This window comes from Saccostrea cucullata, unplaced genomic scaffold (genome assembly GCF_032062105.1).
Source record: "Saccostrea cucullata isolate Sc308-1 unplaced genomic scaffold, CSIRO_AGI_Scuc_v1 ctg2991, whole genome shotgun sequence".
NCBI classification, from domain to species: domain Eukaryota; kingdom Metazoa; phylum Mollusca; class Bivalvia; order Ostreida; family Ostreidae; genus Saccostrea; species Saccostrea cuccullata.
The window spans coordinates 14,444-35,479 of NW_026938379.1; the positions used below are offsets into that span (position 1 = coordinate 14,444).

General features: G+C 39.9%; 2 protein-coding genes across 2 annotated transcripts; one reads left to right on the forward strand and one right to left on the reverse strand.

Annotated features, from left to right (window-relative positions):
• Positions 1-683: 683 nt before the first annotated feature.
• LOC134250077 (uncharacterized protein K02A2.6-like) lies at positions 684-2,135 on the reverse strand. The gene has a single exon (XM_062732429.1). The coding sequence runs from the start codon at positions 2,133-2,135 to the stop codon at positions 684-686; it is 1,452 nt and encodes a 483-aa protein (XP_062588413.1).
• A 2,486-nt stretch (positions 2,136-4,621) lies between these two features.
• On the forward strand, positions 4,622-5,955 carry LOC134250078 (uncharacterized protein K02A2.6-like). The gene is made up of 2 exons (XM_062732430.1): positions 4,622-4,924; positions 5,329-5,955. Exons 1-2 carry the CDS (start codon positions 4,622-4,624, stop codon positions 5,953-5,955), a joined length of 930 nt encoding a protein of 309 aa, XP_062588414.1.
• The last annotated feature ends 15,081 nt before the right edge of the window (positions 5,956-21,036 follow it).

Genomic DNA, 21,036 nt, shown 5'->3' on the forward strand with positions numbered 1-21,036 from the left:
ACAACAAAATAACAGCTACATGTAATCTCGATACATGACACAAATTCATTCGACAGAAAATATTGTTTACACTTATAAATTCAATACAACGATATCTTATTAACTTTAAAAATGACAATTAATCTGTAAATCATTTCATAAGATATAAAACATTCATTATTAATTACCCTACGGGCCTTATCAGCTCGAAAAGATGAATTCGTAGATTCTCGTCTGTTAAATTTGTAAGCATGTGCTTTTTCTTAACTTGTTTCCGGTTAGGCTAATTACACAAAAATCGAAAGAAAATGGTTGCGCTAAAACCCGTAAAATACCAAAAACATAAACAGAACAGACTAAATCGGATAACCCGCGCACCAGACCAGGTAAGGACTGTTATGTTTATCACTCTGTTCATAGGGTTCGTGAAACACACACAACATTAACTGACTATGGTTGATTCATCAGTCTACAAACGTGTAAACAATTATGGCTACTGGCCAATACACAAAACGGAAAACATGTGTTATATCTAAATGATGAACCCAGTATGATACGAACTCCGGATTTCCGGTATAATGGACATAACACTTTTCCCCCCTTAACAGAAATCCGAGATTGCAATATTATCAATTAATAAAAAATAATCAATTACAGTCTTTCAAACTCTAAAACAAATCAGATACATGTACAATATTACATATTTAACACTGTTCAATCAGTCTCTGCGGCCTTCGATGTTCTCGTCGTGGATATCGCGGTTGAGTGTGATTGGTATCATCAGCAACAAAGGAAGGTGTGAAATCGCGGATTATTTCTGGTTCATTAGGCTTTAACACAGAATCCTGAGAAGTCGGAACACAAGTTGACTTGACGGTAGACGGTTTCTCTAGCGGTTCCACTCGACTCTCAAATGGTACACTAACAGGCACAATACTCGTAAACGAATTCTGTTTCCCTGGTTCAGAGTTGTTCAACGCGCACTGAACATCCAATTCACGAATATGGTCGATATGTCGTTTCCACTGCATACCTCTGACATTCACACGATATGTGACAGGTCCAAGTTTACATGTAATTATCCCGTCGATCCACGATACTTTTCCACCACGGTAATCACGTATCATCACTCTTTCACCAGTGTGAAATATTCGAGTCTTCTTAGCAAGATTTGGCGCAGACTTTCTCTGAATTCGGTCTGTCAGATGTGGTTTCACAACATCTATTCTGGTTCGTAATTTTCGATTAAGAAATAACTCCCCTGGTGTTTGACTTGTCGTGGTATGGGGTGTGGTACGATATGATAACAAGAATGCTGCAAGTTTCTGATTTAGTGTTCCGGTCTCGCTTGCCATATTCTTCATTGATTGTTTGAATGTGCGCACCGCTCTCTCTGCCTCTCCATTCGATGCAGGGTGGTACGGCGCCGATCTGATATGCCGCACTCCATTCTCCCTCAGAAAAGTTTCAAATTCCTCGGACACAAACTGCGGTCCATTGTCTGACACAATCTCTATTGGTAGTCCATATGAGGAGAATAGATATCGCAAGGCATTAATAGTACTCTCAGAAGTTGTAGAATTCATCATCACTACATCCATCCATTTGGAATATGCATCCACGATTATCAAAAACATACGCTGCATGAACGGTCCTGCAAAGTCGATATGCACTCGTTTCCAGGGGGGGTTTGGCCATATCCATGGATTCGCTGGAGCTTTAGGTAAGCTTGGTAACTGCATCCTACACGATCCACACTGTGAGACTTTGGTCTCAATGTCCGAGTCCAATCCAGGCCACCATACATGAAGTCTGGCTAATGATTTCATCCTGACCATTCCTGGATGAGAAACATGTAACTCCTCAAGTACATCTTGTCGATACTTTTCAGGGATTATAACTCTGATCCCTCTCAGTAAACATCCATCTTCAATGGTTAACTCACTGCGTACTCTAAAGTATGGTAATAAGTTTATGTCAGGTTGTGAACTTGGCCAACCACTTCTTGTAAACTCCATGACACGAGACAATACAACATCATTCTTTGTTGCAGCGGCCACTTTATCCGCGGTCACAGGTAAGTTTTGGATCTGTATTTTGTGTATAAGTTCTATCTCTTTGTCAAGTTGCGTCCTTGAATCATCCACGAGATTCATCGGAAATCGTGATAGAGTATCCGCATTTTGGTGTTTCCCAGTTGCTCTGTATTTAATGTCAAACTGGTAAGAAGCGAGTTGCAATGCCCAACGCTGTAGTCGAGAAGCAGTCAAGACAGGAATGCCTTTCTTTGGTCCAAATATGGTAGTTAATGGTTTATGGTCGGTGATAAGGGTGAACTTCCGTCCATACAAATATGAATGAAATTTGGTCACTCCAAAGATTATCGCAAGGGCTTCCTTTTCGATTTGCGAATAATTCTTCTCAGCAGCAGAGTGTGGTACAACTGTTCTGATATCACTGAAATAGAGGCACCAGTGTCCAAGTCCATTTCAATAGGTATATCTTCCAGTGTTACAGAAATCTTCATTGCTTTGACTCCTCTGTTTTCCCCTGACAGTGAGAAAATAGGCCAATGTTCATTTTCATTGTCGTCATCTGAACAGTTCTGGTTTTCGGTCACAAAATTTAACTTGGACTTCTTCTTTTGTTTCTTATGTTGCACAGATTTCTTTTTCGAGCACATTTTATGTATATGTCCCATTTCCTGACATGGGTGGCATTTACTGTTCTTGTAAAAGCACTTATCGGGTGTGTGGTTAGTCTTCCCGCACCTGTAGCAAGGTTTACTCTTTACGACACTGACCTTGTGTACAGTTTCATGTCCGTGAGCATCCTGAGCATCAGCCTTTAGTTTGCGGGCTTCGTTCTCAGCAAGTTCCATAGAAATTGATATGTCCACGGCCCTTTTTAACTCTAATTTGTCCTCAGCCAATAATTTCCGCTGGGTTGCCACTGATGAAAGACCACACACTAAACGATCACGTAATGCTTGATTCAAAAACTCACCAAAATCACAATGTTCACTAAGCTTTCTAAGTTCAGCAATATACTGACTAACAGTTTCCTGTTTTCCCTGATTTCTCTGGTAAAATCGAAATCGCTCCGCAATCGCTAGTGGTTTTGGTTTCAAGTGTTGCGCTATCAACGTTTTCAATTCTGCATAGGATTTATCAGATGGCTTTTCCGGGGACGTTAAATTACGAATAAGTCCGTACATCCTCTGACCACATACTGTCAATAATATGGACTTCTTTTTGTCATTATCGTCAATTCCATTGGCCGTTAAAAAATGTTCTAACCTTTCAATGTACTCGTCCCAGTTCATGTCGAACTCGTAGTTCTCTATTTTTCCGTAGACAGCCATAGTACCAGTATTTGCGGTTGTGGTGTTGTAAATCTCGTCGCCAATTGTTATGTTTATCACTCTGTTCATAGGGTTCGTGAAACACACATAACATTAACTGACTATGGTTTATTCATCAGTCTACAAACGTGCAAACAATTATGGCTACTGGCCAATACACAAAACGGAAAACATGTGTTATATCTAAATGATGAACCCAGTATGATACGAACTCCGGATTTCCGGTATAATGGACATAACAAGGACCGCAGTACAAAGCATGTTCATTTAGTGCAGAGCGAGTCCTCAAATGACGATTTCGCATTTGCTGTCTACAAAATCGACACAAATGGCATGATAGACGTTAGCGTGTGCGGAGCTAAGATACAGATGCTAATTGACTCTGGCGCAAGCTGCAATATCATTAACCACAATGTATGGAGCGCAGTTAGAGCTAACGATGAAACAATGTCTCTATCGAGAAGCACAAAACGGATCAAAGGAACCATTACAAATACTAGGAACATTTCGGGCAGTCACCAAGCATGGACTGCGTGAAACATGTGCAGAGTTTGCTGTCGTTGAGGGCGATTATATTTCCTTCCTAGGAAAAGACACAGCGGTAGAGCTAGGAGTTCTTCACATAGGAACCAATGAGCCGGACCTATGCTCCGTTAGGAGTGGACTTGATAGGATTGTTGCCTCAAGAAATTCTGTTTTCGATGGAGTAGGGAAACTCAGAAATTTTCAACTAAAAATTCATATCGACAAGACCGTGACCGCTGTAGTACAACCGTTACGACGCTTACCGTTTAATGTAAGGAAAAGCGTGAACAAAAAGCTAGAGGAGCTGGAGAAGATCAACATAATTGAAAAGGTAAACAGCCCCACGGCCTGGGTGTCGCCACTTGTCGTTGTGCCTAAGAAAAACGAGGAAATTCGAATCTGTGTCGATATGAGACGGGTCAACACTGCTGTTCAACGCGAGCGATACCCGATCCCGACCGTGGATGAAATGCTAGAGGATATGAACGGCAGCACAGTGTTCTCAAAACTCGATTTACGTTGGGGATACCACCAAATAGAGCTAAACGAGGAATCAAGAGAGATAACCACATTTGTGACACATGAGGGCCTTTTATCGCTATAAGCGCGTCATGTTCGGAATTTCCTCAGCATCTGAGATCTACCAAAGAGTAATTGGACAAGTTCATTCAAGGTATCGAAGTAGTAAGGAATTTGTCTGATGACATTATAGTCTACGGGACGGATCAGGCGGATCATAACAAGAAACTTACCATGGTGCTCGACAGACTAGCTGAGAAAGGGCTTACCCTTAACAGAGAAAAATGCGAATTTGGTCTGTCAAAAATTGTATTCCTCGGACATGTGATTTCATCAGAGGGGGTAAAACCTGACCAGGAAAAGATCAAAGCAGTATCGGAGACCAGGACGCCGAGCAACAGTTCCGAAATAAGGGGCTTTCTGGGGCTAGCAAACTACTGCGGCCGTTTTATACCAAATTTCTCAACGATAGCTGCCACGTTACGAGAGCTTACAATGAAGAACACGCACTGGAGTTGGACGAAGACACCAGGATGCGTTTGACATGCTAAAAAGAGCGCTCGTAAGTGCCGAAGCACTAGCATACTACAATCCAAAAACCGAGACAAGGATAATCGTGGATGCAAGTCCCGTTGGACTTGGGGTCATTCTAACACAGAAACAACCGGACGGATTGTTTAAACCCATTGCATATTCAAGTCGAACTGTAACCGACGTTGAGCAAAGATACTCGCAGACCGAGCGCGAGGCTTTAGGTGTCGTGTTTGTTTGTGAAACGTTTCACATGTATATATACGGGCTGGAGTTCGAAATCTGGACGGATCATAAGCCACTGACCTACATTTTTTCTCCGAAGTCGAAACCACCAGCTAGAATCGAGCGATGGATATTGCGACTTCAACCGTATAAATATAAAAATTGTCTATATACCTGGATCAAAGAATGCTGCTGATGCTCTATCCAGATTGAGTCAGAATCAGGCTTGCCGAATACGCCACATTGCAGACGTGTATGCACACTTCATTACAGATAATGCTGTACCGAAAGCACTCACTATTCAAGAAGTTCGTCAGAAAACATCGGAGGACCGAGAGCTCGTCGAGATTATGAGGAGGATCAAAACAGGGCATGGCCGTCTGGATCCTAAAATTCGTACTGTGGAAGCGGAACTTTCAGTCGTCGACGGAATAGTATTACGTGGATCGCGCATCATACTGCCTAAATGCCTTAGGAGACAAACAATACAGTTGGCCCACGAAGGACACCAGGGCATTGTCCGCACGAAACAAAGATTAAGAGAAAAGGTATGGTGGCCAGGCATAGATACAGAAGCCGCGCGATTTGTTAGGACATGTCAACAATGCCAACTTTCGTCGAACAACACTAGGCCCGAACCAGTTCGAACAACGGTATTACCCGACGGGCCACGGCAGGATCTGGCTATAGATCTTATGGGACCGTTTCCTTCTGAGGAATATCTACTAGTCGTTGTAGACTATTTCTCCCGATTTCAGAAAATAGCCATAATGAAAAAGATAACCAGTGAGAAAGATCATTCTTCAACTTGAGAGTATGTTCGTGAGGCACGGTTTACCTTACAGCATGCGAAGCGACAACGGACCACAGTTTGTGTCAGAGGAGTTTAAGGGATACCTGAATTCAAATAGCATTAAACACATTCAGACTACACCATACTGGCCACAAGGAAATGGGGAGGTAGAGAGGCAAAACCGAACACTACTCAAACCATTAAAGCTGCAAACGCAGAAGGCAAGGATTGGAGACAAGAACTACCCAAGTTCTTACTGACAAAGTTTGATGATCATAGGCCTTAAAGTGTCCAAAATATGCCTTCAAATCAATTTGAAAACAAATGCCCGCAATATTAAAGAAAGTAGGTCACCGTGACCTACTTTTGAGTTAACATGATGTGAAGTCCTAAGATGCATCTATTTACAAGATTTGATGATCCTAGTCCTTATGGTAAGCAAAATATAGACATTTTCATTAATTGTAAATTTAGGTCAACTTTGAAGTGACCTTGAGACCACGCCCTTTGCCCCAGGGTCATGCCTTGAACAATTTTTTATCTTCAACATATCCTGATCATTATATGTAAGTTTGGTGAAAATCTGCCTGGTGGTTCTGGAGAAGAAGATTTTTTTTACAACCAGTACTTTTGGTTTTGTTTTCCTGATTATCTCCCCTTGTTTTAGGGTCCCAACCCTCATTTTAATATAACTGGTTGCCCGTGGGCCAAGGATACCCTGTGACGAATTTGACACTGATTGGCCAAGGGGTTCTTGAGTTATGGCCCATATTCTAAAAATTTAACGCAAACCGCACGACGCACACCGCACAAATAGCCATAGCATTAGCTCTTTGAGCCTTTGGCTCAGAAGAGCTAAACATTTCAAACAAGAGAAATTTTGTTTTTCTAGTATATTTATTAGAAAAATAATGATTCTAAAATTTGCTTGTAAAAATATTATGATATTATCGTGATATTTTTGGGGGAAAATCGTGATATATCGCGATCGATACGATTTTTTTTGCGATACCCATCCCTAGAGCCTACGCCTCTGAAGATTCCAACACAATCTTTGATTTATTCACATTGCTAAAAAGTATTACATACACGTTTGTGCATATAATCAAGATACATATAGATATATTTTTATTACTCAATAAACACAATTTACGTTTGTAATTATGTTGATTCTTTTATATTTAAATTGTGTCACATGCATGGAAAAAATCCCAGAATAATGAAAATAGGTTCAATAAAGTTAAGAAAGACCGAAATCGTATTTTTATACGTTCCCTGAAAACGGTCTTTTGTTCGAAAGTCCGCAGTCCGTAGTACGGTGTCAGGTGTATGAGATTCCGAAGATGTTCAGTATTCAAGTAATGAGCCGGACAGGAATGGACAGACGGACATGAAGTCTATAACATAATACGTCCCGTCTTAAGACGGGCGTCTAAAAATACTACTAAAAATCATAAGCAGCAATATCAAATTAGACTTCAGATTCAATCCAATTGTAAATATTTCTTTAATATTAAATTTAAAAAATATATATTAATATTGCCGACTAAATTCAGATTTCTTGCATTCATGTTACTCAGTCATTTATTAATCGTGCTTATTAAAGATGTCTATTTTACGCGATTTAAATTAACGCGGTTAAGTAACAGATCCGTTTCCTAACTTGTCAATTTAAGTCATTGTTAATGTAATCTTACAAAGATCAGGGCAGAGTTTCCATACAAAATTGTCCTGTCGTTTCTAAAACAATGAAACAGGTTTTACTTAATAAATTAAAATCAATACTTTCTGTATCATTGAATATCCATGCAGAAAAATCATACAAGTCATTTGTCTCAGATGTGTTTTTAAATACTAGTGGTGACGTCATAATCATGTGCATTTTCCCGTATTTTCTTCAGAAGTTTTTCAATTGTCCCAGTTGGTGCACATGAACAAAATTTACCCTATATTCGGATAATTTCATCAAATATTGACAAATCGGGAGCACATAAAAATTAAATGTCCTACTTTGTGTCTGTAGTGGCCAAAGTGTTATTCAAGGGGATGTTGGTTGAAGCAAATATTTAAAATATAGGATGCTTCTTTCTCCAACATAAACTCCACACATTCAGTAATGGACAGGGTAGAAATTTTGAATCCATTCAAGGTCTGATGGCTTAGCTGCGTTGAAGCTTTCTGTGAGTCTAAAGGTTCCTTCTGTTGCTTTCAGAAATTTTCCCTCTTGGAGATAACCAAAGAAAATTTTCTCTCAGCCATCGCAATCTTGCCTGGTATTTAATCGGTGTTGGTCCAAGTTCGCATTTCTTTTACTCTTGCATTCAAATTGATTCATCACATTTAATCAAACAAGAATTTGTTCTCAAACCTCATGAAACCACTTTCGGTATCATAATGAAATTCCAGTGAAATCGTCACTAAGCTATTTGGCGGTTAGACTGACTTTCATTCGGCTAAAGGTTGTCAAGCAATCTTGAGCTTCGTGCAGGTGGAAAACAGATTATTCTCACAATGCTCCTTAAAGAGTCTCAGCACATGTAGCCATGATTTGTCTTTTCCATCTTTCCTGGTATTTACGTGGGAATTGGAATTGCTGAAACAATTCCTAGTTGTTTTAACCAAAGCCATAATTGGTGATATTTATATGGCTTCCTTAGGTAGTGTAGAATTAAATTTTTTAAGGGTAGGGTGGGGTCTCAATGGTGGATCAAAGATTTACGTAAGAAAAATAAAGAGAAAATCCCCAAAACAGAAAAGCTATGTTCAGTCTTATTTACCAGTATATCATACTCTGCAAGTCATCGATTGGTATGTCGAAGATTCTACACACAACGACGTGCACGATGAAGGGAAAACGACTTGCAGTGTATGAAATATACAAATAGTAAAAGTCAGTTAAGCTCAAGGTGTGTGGAATCCTCGACATACCAATCGCTTGTATTTGTTAACTGCCTGTCACTACTTGTTCTTGGATCATTTATACTTGTGCTTGTATTTGGACCTCCGAAAAATTTCGATATTTTCGTCAGACCACTTGTATCCTTTTTGCGAAGTTCTTTAACAAAATAATTGGAATTATGAGACATTATTTCAGACAGATTAATGAATAACTCGGTCACATGCCCTCCCTGAACCATGCATGTTGTCTTAGTCTTTCATACGCAACATACAGCACCTCTATGGTGTATATGTATAATTAGTATTGACTGAAGAGTCGGAAGGACGGGAATGTATTGCGTTCAATTATAGATAAGTTGTACGAAAAAGTGCAAGTAATTAAAGAACAACGTAAATACTTTGTTATATTTTAATGGAAAAAAAACAAGAGCAAATTGGGAAAAATCGGAAATTTTCGTATGGGAAAGGTCCGATTGATTGATTGTATACTGTTTAACGTCCCACTCCAGAATATTTCACTGAAATGGAGACGTCACCATTGCCGGTGAAGGGCTGCAAATTTGGGCCTACGCTCGGCACTCAGGGCCATTGAGCAGGGAAGGATCTTTATCGTGCCACACCTGCTGTGACACGGGGCCTCGGTTTATACGGTCTCATCCGAAGGACCGCCCCATTTAGTCGGCTTTTACGTCAAGCAAGGGGGTACTGTTCTAACCCGGATCCCCACGGGGCGGGAAAGGTCCGATATTCGGACCCAAAGTTGGGTGTAGAAAAATCACTGAAAACCTTTATTGTCCCTAGAGGCTTCGACCTATACTTATAAATCTACAATATCCCATAAATTTCACATTCTTTTCATCTTCTCTAGCCCACCCAGTCGTTCTTGAGAATAAATAATGGCTGTTCTTTCAAGTAAATCTTATACAGGTCACTACTAGAGATTTTTCAGACTTATTGGAAGTGTTATTTTCCTGACCACCCTTATCCCATGATCGATATTAAACACTATTAAGAAGTGAACTATATGAGATGTTCCATAGATAAACTGTAGACAGCAAAAAAGAAAAGAAATTCGAGGACTAAAGAAGACAAAATAAGGGTTTTAATTCATTCTAATTCTGCAGGGATGGGCATTAATTTCTATGGGGTTCATAACTACATTCATTATAGACTTCCAAGGGAGATGGACTCTTTGGTTCAACAGATTGGTAGGGCTGGAAGTGTGGTGTTTCTTCACACGAACTCATAATTTATAAATGTTATAAGGAACAATTGAAACGGGTCGAAGAGGAACTAGTACAATAGGCGAAGGATTCGAAGTGTAGACGTGACATTCTGTGTTTTGCATAGGGAAGTAAAATTCAAAAGTTATTCCAATGCATACATGTTGCAATGTTTGTGAAAAACTTTGAACATGTGAATTTGATTAGTATCCTAACACCCTCCCTGCACTTCTGTTTCAATTGCAAGAAGATGTATCTGATCAAATGAGCCGGGATGTTAATATTTTTCTTTTAGGTTCCCACCCTCATTGTTTAAACAAATTCTTGCCTCATACGATCTATCTACAAAAGATGCCGTTTTATGGGGGTGTAAACAATGAGTCAGTTGCCAACACAAAGTACTGCTCCTACGGAGATGCTGTTGTTGAAGAAACTGGTAAATTAAATAATAATTGTTTCCTTTTTCTTCTAGTCTTATTGCATGAATTGCTGCATAAATATTGAAATACACTGTCAATTTACTTTCAAGACAGTAGTAAAAGGCGTAACATTTGAGATCATGTTCATGGGCCCTCAGGTTATATGCTAGAGATCATGTTTGTTACACTTTACTGACCACTCCAGGGTCTGACGTAGACTATAGGTCATTTACACTACGCTCTATGGATCGGATGTCAGACGACCAGACATAGAAATGACCTGAAATTATTCGAGTTAAACGTAAACAAGCCAATAGAATAACTACTGTACAGAAAACACTGATACGACAAAATATATAAGCTTTTTTTTCATAATACAAAGAAAAAGAAAAGAAATGAAAGAAAAACAATTACTGTAATGGCATCACTCATTGTCGGGAAACTTTTCAATATTATTTTAACCCTCGACGCTTTTATACCAGCATGGGCAAGGCTGTTTGCATTAATAATAGATAATAATAGATAATTATAATAATAATAGATATCCCTAAAGATTTCATGTTCTCTACGTAACATTTGAAGTTCAATGTTCCATTCACCATTCACATAGGAATTTTAATGAACGAACTCCGTCTGGAAAAGGCATTTTTGTTGGTAGTACAGATTAAAGTATACGTATTTATAAAAAGATAAGAACGCTTTTATACACGGATTTTATTCATAAATAAGTTCAAATATTACGTACGATGATCGGGATGACAAACATCAAAGAGAAAGCACACAAAAGACAAAAAAAAAATAAGTAAGAAAGTGAGGACGTACGTCGAAGGGATATCCTACTGAGCGAAGAAACATATAGGAAAAAAATATATTCTTTGATCTAGTATATATAATATATTCCGTGCGTCGTATATACCATAGTTGTATGATAGTTTTATTAACATTGTCCGAAAGAAAATAATCGTTAATTATCCCGAGATTGATTGATTGATTGTATATTGTTTAACGTCCCTCTCGAGAATTTTTCGCTCATATGGAGACGTCACCGATGCCGGTGAAGGGCTTCAAATTTAGACCTATACTCGGCACTCAGGGCCATTGAGCAGTGAGGGTTCTTTATCCTGCCAACGCCTACCGTCACATGAGACCTATGTTTTTACGGTCATATCCGAAAGACCCGTGACTTTCACTTCTAGTGCCGAGCGCTTGGCGAAGGAACAGTCACTATCTATGTTTACGTCTTAGGTATGACGCGGCGCCGCGATCGAGAATCGAACCCGGGCCTCCCGATCACGAAGCGAACGCTCTACCACTAGGCTACCGAGATGTCAGTAATCTAAAAAACCAGACGTCACTAAAAATAGGAATCGCAGATGTAAGATCCCTTTATAAATAGAAATAGCTCCCTACAATCCCCATCCGCGGTCAAAGATGCCACCAAAAAAAAAGCACCAAAAGAATATCCATGGGATAAGATCGAGAAATACAAGAAATCTAGAGATCATATCATACCCGACAGGTAAGTCATTACATTTAAAATCTCTAAAGAATATGTTAGCTTACCTATCTCTTTAAATGAAAGACCAGACGTATTATATAAAGGATATAGTTTCTATTTTTTTTTTACTTATAATAGAATCAAGCGAAAGAATCAAAGAAGTCCCCAGCAAGAAAATAAAAACATGGAGCATCACTGCATGCGACAGTGTGCCGTCCAGACCATTGAGTCTGTTCTATCAGCAGAACTTTAGGCGGACAAATGCAGAATCTGTGGGGGAGAAAGTGGGAGAGAATAAAATATGGATAGGATGTGAGGTGGAAGAGTGTAATTTTTGGAATGCGTGATGTATGAGTGTAACAGCTTATCGGGATAGGGCTTTAAAAAATTTGAAGTATTTCTGCCCAAAACATATCGGCAAGAAACATTAAAATGCTGTATACATTTTTAAGAAATATTGCACAGTCTTATCTTTATGTAAGATAAGTGTTATACTCCCCGCTTGAAAAGCAGGAGGGTATATAGCAATCGGTATGTCTGTCCGTTTGTCTGTCCTTTCGTCTGTTACACTTTGGGGTACTTATTCCATATCCGAAACTCCTATCATACCACTGAATAAAATTTAATGATATTTTCATATTCTGTATTACATAATGCCATGTGTACCTTCTATTTTACTATTTGATCTGAACCTTATTTCGGGACTCCAAAAGCTAAACAAGGTCTTTGTCATTATTATCATAGAGGAGGCGGGGGTATCATTTTTTAGCTCACCTGTGAGCTTTTCTAATTAAAATTTGTCCGTTGTCTGTCGTCGTCGTTGTTGTCGTCGTTAACATTTCACATTTTCGACTTCTTCTCAAGAACCACTGGGCCAATTTCAACCAAACTTGGCACAAAGTATCCTTAGGTGAAGGGAATTCAAGTTTGTTCAAATGAAGGGCCACGCCCTTATTCAAGGGGAGATCATTGAGAAATAGTGAAAATTTGATGGTATGATTTAAAAATCTTCTTCTCAAGAACCACTGTGCCATGAAAGATGAAACTTATAGGGAAGCATCCTAAGGTAGTGTAAATTCAAGTTTGTTGAAATCATGATCCCCGGGGGTAGGGTGTGGCCACAATGGCCGATCAAAGTTTTACATAGAAATATAGAGGAAAAATCTTTTTAAATCTTCTGCTCAAGAACTACTTGGCCAAGAAAGATGAAACTCATGTGGAATCATCCTCAGGTAGTGTAGATTCAAGTTTGTTCAAATCATGACCCCTAGGGATAGGATGGGGCCAAGATGGCCGAGCAAACTTTTACAAAGGAATATATAGGAATTTTTTTTAAAAATCATCTTCTCAAGAACAACTGGTCCAGGAAAGATGAAACTCATGTGCAATCATCCTCAGACAGTGTAGATTAAAATTTGTGCAAATGATGACCCCCAGGGTAAGGCCAAAATGGCCGATCAAAGTTTTACATAGGAGTATATAGTAAAAAACTTCTTCTCACGATAAGCTGAGAGATGCAGGGCTGAAACTATCACAGAAAAAATGTACATTCTTCCAGAAACGAGTAAAGTACGTAGGACATATCGTATCCAACAACGGCATCGAGACGGACCCAGAGAAAACAAGTAAAGTTATCAACTGGCCAACCCCAACAACACCGGAGGAGGTTAGGAAGTTCTTAGGATTTGTTGGCTATTATCGTAAATTTATTAAGAACTTCACTAAGATCGCTAAGCCATTATGCCAGTTAATGCCAAACCCCACAGAGACCAAGAAGACAGGTAAGAAAAGTTCAACCAAGAGGAAGTGGAGATGGGGCACAGAAGAACAAGACGCATTTCACCAACTGAAAGAAGCTCTAATATCACCCCCGATCCTAGGCTATGCTGATTACAACATCCCGTTTGAACTCCACACTGATGCGAGCCATCACGGACTAGGGGCAGTACTTTACCAAGAACAGAATGGACAGAAAAGAGTAATCAGTTATGCAAGCAGAGGGCTTACCAAGGCAGAGAAGAATTACCCTGCACACAAGTTAGAATTTTTAGCTTTAAAATGGGCAGTGTGTGACAAGTTCAAGGATTATTTGTTAGGTAGCAAAACAAATGTACTAACAGATAACAACCCACTTACTTACATTCTAACTTCTGCTAAATTAGATTCCACAGGGCACAGATGGTTAGCCGCCTTAGCAAATTTTGACCTAGAGATCCAGTATAGACCTGGCAGAAACAACTCGGATGCAGATGGACTCTCCCGACTTACTAATTCTGAAATTCAAAATTCTTCTATTTCTACACTCTTTCAATGCCTTATGTCATTCCATAGAAGTCCAGGTTCCATATTTAGAGAATTTTTCTTTGGATGCAGGTATTTTGAGTCAGATAATTCTCTTACAGGTAATTTTCAGTTTCAGGCAATCAACTGGGAGACATCTCAGCACAAAGACCCCATACTGAGGAACTGGATACAGCATGTTAGATCAGAAAGGAAGCCAAGAATGGATGAACTACCACCTACTCATCATTCATTAGCGTTAATCAGAAACTTTAATTCTTTATTTTAAAAGATGGAGTGCTGAAGAGAAAAGTGGAAATAGATGGAGCCACTAGGAAGCAGCTAGTAGTACCCGTCGATTTGATTAATTCCAGCTATCCTTAAGAATCTACACAACGACTTAGGTCATCCAGGTAGAGATCGACTTATCTCCCTCGTCAAAGACCGTTTTTACTGGAATGGGCAGAATCAAGATATCGACTTGTGGATTAAGAGATGTCATAGATGCCTTAGAAGAAAAGTCCCTACCAACCAGCGAGCACCTCTTATTCCAATCCGGACATCGTATCCACTAGTAGAATTGGTCTGTATGGACTTCCTCACATTAGAGCCATCCAAAGGAGGTTTTCATCACATCCTTATCATAACAGACCACTTTACAAGGTTTGCCCAGGCCATACCAACTAAGAATCAGACGGCGAAAACAACAGCCGAGGCCTTGTACCAAAACTTAATCACCAAATATGGTTTTCCGACCAAGGTACACAGCGACCAAGGAGCAAACTTTGACGAAAATATTATTTAAGAACTTTGTCAGATTACTGGTATGAAGAAGTCCCGAACAACACCATACCATCCCATGGGGAACGGAATGTGTGAACGATTCAATCGTACACTTTTGGATATGCTTGATACTCTACAGCCATCCCAGAAATCTAACTGGAAGATGCATTTGTCACGGCTAATTGTATTCGGCGCGTCGGCGCGCTCGCGCAACAGATTTTGTATATAAAATTTATCGCTTATACAATATTTGTCAGCATCGGGCTCGATATTTCACTCGATATTCCTACACTAATCAAAGTACTGAAAATACTGATAGGAGTTGATTTTGACGATTTTCAATAACATTTAATGTTTGATACTTTGTTCACAACTTTTTCAAATTATTTTCATTTATGATTCATAAGAAAGATGTGAGAATTAAATGAAAAAAGATTCTACAAAGTCAAAAAGGTAAGGTTGTTTTGATCACCATAACCTGATATGCCAAAAAAAAGTAAGACTTTTCCTCTGTTCTATTACTTTAAATAAATTTTTAAGTATTTTTCTGACCTAAAGTTTGTTTAAAAGGGCTATTAATAGCAAATCCATCTCTGTAGCTAAAGTTACTTCCCATCCTCTAAAATCTTTAGTAGTATTATTTTTAAAAGTAACAAGGCATCTTGTTCCAACACTTATAACAATGTATGGTATATATTTTATATTGCCATGAAAATCAAGTCTTTAAAAGGAGGTTGAACTCTAGAGTATAGGATCATAATGTAATACTGGTATTTTTAATTCGTTACATTGGCGTCGGAAGCAAATTGAAAGGGGGGGGGGTAAGTGAAAGAAAAAAAAATAAATTTCGAACCTGAAAAATCTTAGCAAGCAACCCCCCCCCCCCCAAAAAAAAAAACATAAAATGTGTCTATTGTCCAAACAAGAAAATCCGAGGGGGGGGGGCGTGAGGGAGGGGGGGACTTCTTTTAGTACCAATTTTTTTCTTTCAAACATTACCACTTACACTACCACTTACTCTTATTCTAGGACTACACTGTCTTGCCTGATGAGAGTTTGGGGAGGGAGGGGGGACTAAATGAACCGACGCCCCAATGTTGAATACCTATATGTCCATCTATATAAGCCCCCCCCCCCCCCCCCCCCGATTCCGATGCTTAAGAGTTATGTGCATAAAGTTGATATTGATCTATAAAAACAAAAACACTAAATGTTTTTTAATGCTATAGTTAAAGTTTGGAGATATAACTATTGATTTATAATATGTATGTAGAGAGAGAGAGAAAAGAGAGAGTAGGTCAACTAAGAAAATGCAGTACATTTTGGATTACACTTGCACAAATCGTGGTTAGACATGCATGGATCATAGGGGATCCGGATCCCTGGAAAATTCTATTCTTTTTTTAAATTGTCATAGTAAAATTACTAATGCTATGTCTCAAATCCTTTTCCCCTTCCGATTTGAGCCACCACCTCCTAAAGAAATTTTCTGGATCCACTTAACCAAAAAATTAAAATCGGGCTCGGGGTTTCGATTTGAATATAGCCGATAATGCTTAAATTATAAATATCGCTGTCATTTGTGTGTTTTAATGCAGAGAGAAAATACTTGTGTGATATTGGGATGAGATGGACGCGCTGGCGCGCCGAATACAATTAGCCTTTGTCACCACTAGTACAGGCATATAATAGCACTAGACATGAAAGTACCGGACAGTCCCCACATTTCCTGATGTTCGGAAGATAGCCCCGATTGCCAGTGGACTTAGTTTTTTGGCTGAACAACAGTGAAGGGAAGTCGCTGACAAAGTATGTAGCTGATTTAAGAACCAGAATGAATGCAGCATACAAGTTGGCCATGGATTCAGCAGAGAAAGCTAGGAAAAAACAGGGTGAGTACTATGACTTAAAGGTACGGGGTGCAAATTACAGGTTGGCGACAGAGGTCTTGTTAAAGTCTTGGCATTCGATGGAAAGCACATGATAGCGGATAGATGGGAAGAGGAGCCCTATTTGATTCACAACCAACCAAATCCTGATATCACAGTCTTTGTGGTGAAGAGGGAAGATGGCATTGGGTTGATTGATTGATTGTATATTGTTTAACGTCCCTCTTGAGAATTTTTCACTCATATGGAGACGTCACCGAATGCCGGTGAAGGGCTTCAAATTTAGACCTATACTCGGCACTCTGGGCCATTGAGCAGTGAGGGTTCTTTATCGTGCCAGCGCCTACCGTGACACGGGACCTACGTTTTTAAGGTCATATCCGAAAGACCCGTGACTTTCACCTCTAGTGCCGAGCGCTTGGCGAAGGAACAGTCACTACCTTTTTTTACGTCTTAGGTATGACGCGGCGCCGCGAACGAGAATCGAACCCGGGCCTCCCGATCACGAAGCGAACGCTCTACCACTAGGCTACCGTGACCGGTAAGATGGCATTGGAAGAACTTAGACTCTTCATAGGAAGCTATTACTGCCAATTGGATGCATCGACCCAGAAGAGCAGGAAAAGATTCTCAGTAGACCAAAACCTAAACCTAGGAAAAGGAAGCCGGAGCCGCTGAACACACCAAGAGTAGAAGCAGATCAAGCTGGAGAGGAACATGTAGTAGAAGAAAGTTCCAGTGTCTCCAGTAACCAAATCGGTTAAAGGAGTATCAGTTTACCAAGTAAGTACTGATGACAGGAGTAAGAGTAAAGTAGATATCCTTAGACAAATGTTGGAGGATACTGACGTTCCAGAGGAAAGATTGATCTTATTGAGAGATCTGATGGACCTGATTATCAAACTTTAGTACAACTATGTTTTTATGACTTTATTGTATATAGCAGATGATGTTGCGCTGAGATTAATTAAATGACAGGGACGTCATTTCTCAAGCGGGGGGTGTCAGGTATCAGCATTCTTAACTGTTTCTGATATGTTTATCTTTATTTTGCTGAATGAACTGATCGTGAGAATCTAGCCACACAGACAGTTTCACAGGATGCATTTGTTTATGCAGCTGTACATTAAGCCCGCATGTTAATACTCATTATACTGTATATCACTGTAGCACTAGGGAAATTAATCAGTTGTAGTTTCGACCGTCACTGTAGACACATGCTTTAATAAATATATATATCAAAACGTGGAATTCCTTATTTATTATATTCAGTGGAAGAATATTACATTTGGCGACGAGGATAAACTTTTATATTTGCTATTAACTCTTTGAAATTGATAAGTGACTTTCACCATGCCTACTTACGGAAAATTAACCTCATATGATGAAAGTGAAGACTGGATTCAATACATAGAGAGACTAGAAAGTTATTTTAAGGCCAACGATATAACGGACAAGGCAAACAACGAGATATTTTACTTAGTGTTATGGGAAAAGTACATACAAACTGGTGAGGGATCTATTGGCGCCATTCAAACGTGGTGAAAAGGGGTATTTGGACATAGTGAAAATGATCAAGGATCATAAACACCCTGACCCATCAGAAATTATTTCACGCTTTAAGTTTAATAGTCGTGTGAGGAAACAGGACGAGTCGGTCAGAGAGTACGTAGCTGAATTGAGGAGCTTGTCCGAGCATTGTAAGTTCGGAGAAACACTGGAGACAATAATGCGAGACAGACTGGTGGTTGGGATAAACGACGACAGGATCCAGAGGCGGCTGTTAAGCGAAACCAAGCTTAATTTCAAGGAAGCCCTGGAGATCGCCACAGCTATGGAAACTGCTGTTCGAAACGCCAAGGATATCCAAGCTAGTGCCCCTGCGTCAGCCATCAACAAAGTCGGAAAACATGCCCGGAAATTCCCTGTTCCGGAGAACAAGGACTGCTATCGTTGCGGCGAGAGCCATGCACCATCACAGTGTATACTTAAGGATTCCAAGTGTCATAAGTGCAAGAAAAAAGGCCACATTGCGAGAAAGTTTAGGTCACACAGTGACTCTGGGAGGAAATTCACAACAAAACCAAAAAGCGGTAAGACACATTTTGTTGACCAGTACACCGATTCAAGCAATGATTCTGACAGTGATTGTGCATATGACATGTTTCATCTGGAAAACAAAACGAGTATCAAGCCGTACAGAGTTGCTGTGAATATTAATGGATGCACGACACACATGGAAATAGATACCGGAGCCTTCATAAGTGAGGAGACGTACAAAGATATTGGTAAGCCAGATTTACAGGAATCGAAGGCGAAGCTGAAAAATTACACTGGAGATGAGATTCCGATATTAGGGACTTGCAAAGTTAAGGTAGAGTACAAGTCAAAATCGGTAAACATACCAATCACTGTAGTTAGAAACTGGGGACCGAGTCTTATGGGACGTGACTGGTTGGGAGAGTTTCAACTGGATTGGAGCGAGATATTTTCTATATCGGAATTAAACAAAGGCGAGGGACTCAAGAAAACACTAGACAAATTTGAGGATGTTTTCCGAGACGAATTAGGAGCAGTTGAAGGAATGAAGGCTAAAATCTACGTTGATCAAGCAGCACAGCCCAGATACTACAAAGCCAGACCGGTACCATACGCAATTAAGGAAAAAGTTGAGCAGGAACTGGACCGTTTACATAAGAGCGGCATAATAAAGCCAGTGAAATTTTCGTAATGGGCGGCTCCCATAGTTCCAGTAATGAAGGGAGATGGATCCATAATAATCTGTGGAGATTACGAAGTTCCGTTAATGCCGTGTCTAAACTGGATAACTATCCGATTCCAAAAGCGGAGGATTTATATGCAACCTTAGGAGGTGGCGATGAATTTACCAAGCTTGACATGAATCAAGCATATAATCAGCTTCTCCTGGAAGATGAATCTAAAAAATATGTGACAGTGAACACCCATAAACGATTATATCAGTATAATCGCCTTCCATATGGAGTGTCATCAAGTCCAGGGTTTTTCCAGCGGACACTGGAGAATCTGCTTCAAGGAATTCCGAATGTGTTGATACGTGTCGATGACATACTAGTCACAGGTCGTACAGCTAAGGAACATTTGGAGAATTTGGAGGGAGTTCTGAAACGAATTCAGGATGCAGGAGTTCGACTCAAGCGACGTAAGTGCGTATTCATGGCACCTGAAGTTGTGTATCTTGGGTACAAGATAAACAAGCAAGGAATCTACCCCGTTGCGGAGAAGGTGACTGCAATAAAGAATGCACTAAGTCCGACTAAAGTTACCGAACTGAAAGCGTATCTCGGAATGCTCAACTACTACAATCGGTTTCTACCCGATTTAGCGACAACATTGAATCCTTTGCACAAACTGTCGCAGAAAAATCAAAAGTGGATGTGGGGTAAGGAGCAAGAGGTAGCTTTTCAAAAATCAAAGGATCTACTGCAATCCGACAAAGTGTTAGTGCATTATGATCCATGTAAAAAATCGATACTTGCGTGTGATGCATCGCCATACGGAATAGGAGCAGTCCTATCTCATCAAATGGAGGATGGAAGCGAGCGTCCCATTTCCTATGCGTCACGTACCTTGACCGCGGCCGAGAGAAATTATTCTCAATTGGAGAAGGAAAGTTTGTCCATCATATTTGGCATAAAGAAATTCCAGCAGTATTTGTTTGGGCGACCGGTGACAATCGTGACAGATCACAAACCGCTCATTGGGTTGTTTAGGGAGGACAAGCAAATACCATCAATGGCTGCTTCAACAATTCAACGCTGGGCCCTAACATTAGCAGCTTATGAATACCGTATTGTGTACAAAGAAGGACGAAATCATGGAAATGCCGATGGATTGAGCCGACTTCCCTTAAAAACCAAGGAAACGGACACCCCTATGCCGTTGGACACAAGCATGATCCTAAATCACATTGATGAGCTACCCGTGACGTGTAAGGACATCAGACTGTGGACACGGAGAGACCATGTACTATCAGAGGTACTTCATTTCATTTTCAACGGCTGGCCTGATAAATGTCCGGAAGAAGAATGTAAACCTTATTTTGAACGTCGGACTGAATTGAGCAGCAAC

Bases quoted from the DNA above. Each gene is read 5' to 3' on its own strand.
- LOC134250077 (XM_062732429.1), bottom strand. From the start codon at position 2,135: ATGAATCTCGTGGATGATTCAAGGACGCAACTTGACAAAGAGATAGAA.
- LOC134250078 (XM_062732430.1), top strand. From the start codon at position 4,622: ATGGTGCTCGACAGACTAGCTGAGAAAGGGCTTACCCTTAACAGAGAA. The intron at 4,925-5,328 runs GTTTGACATGCT...CCTGGATCAAAG, and splicing joins GGACGAAGACACCAGGATGC to AATGCTGCTGATGCTCTATC.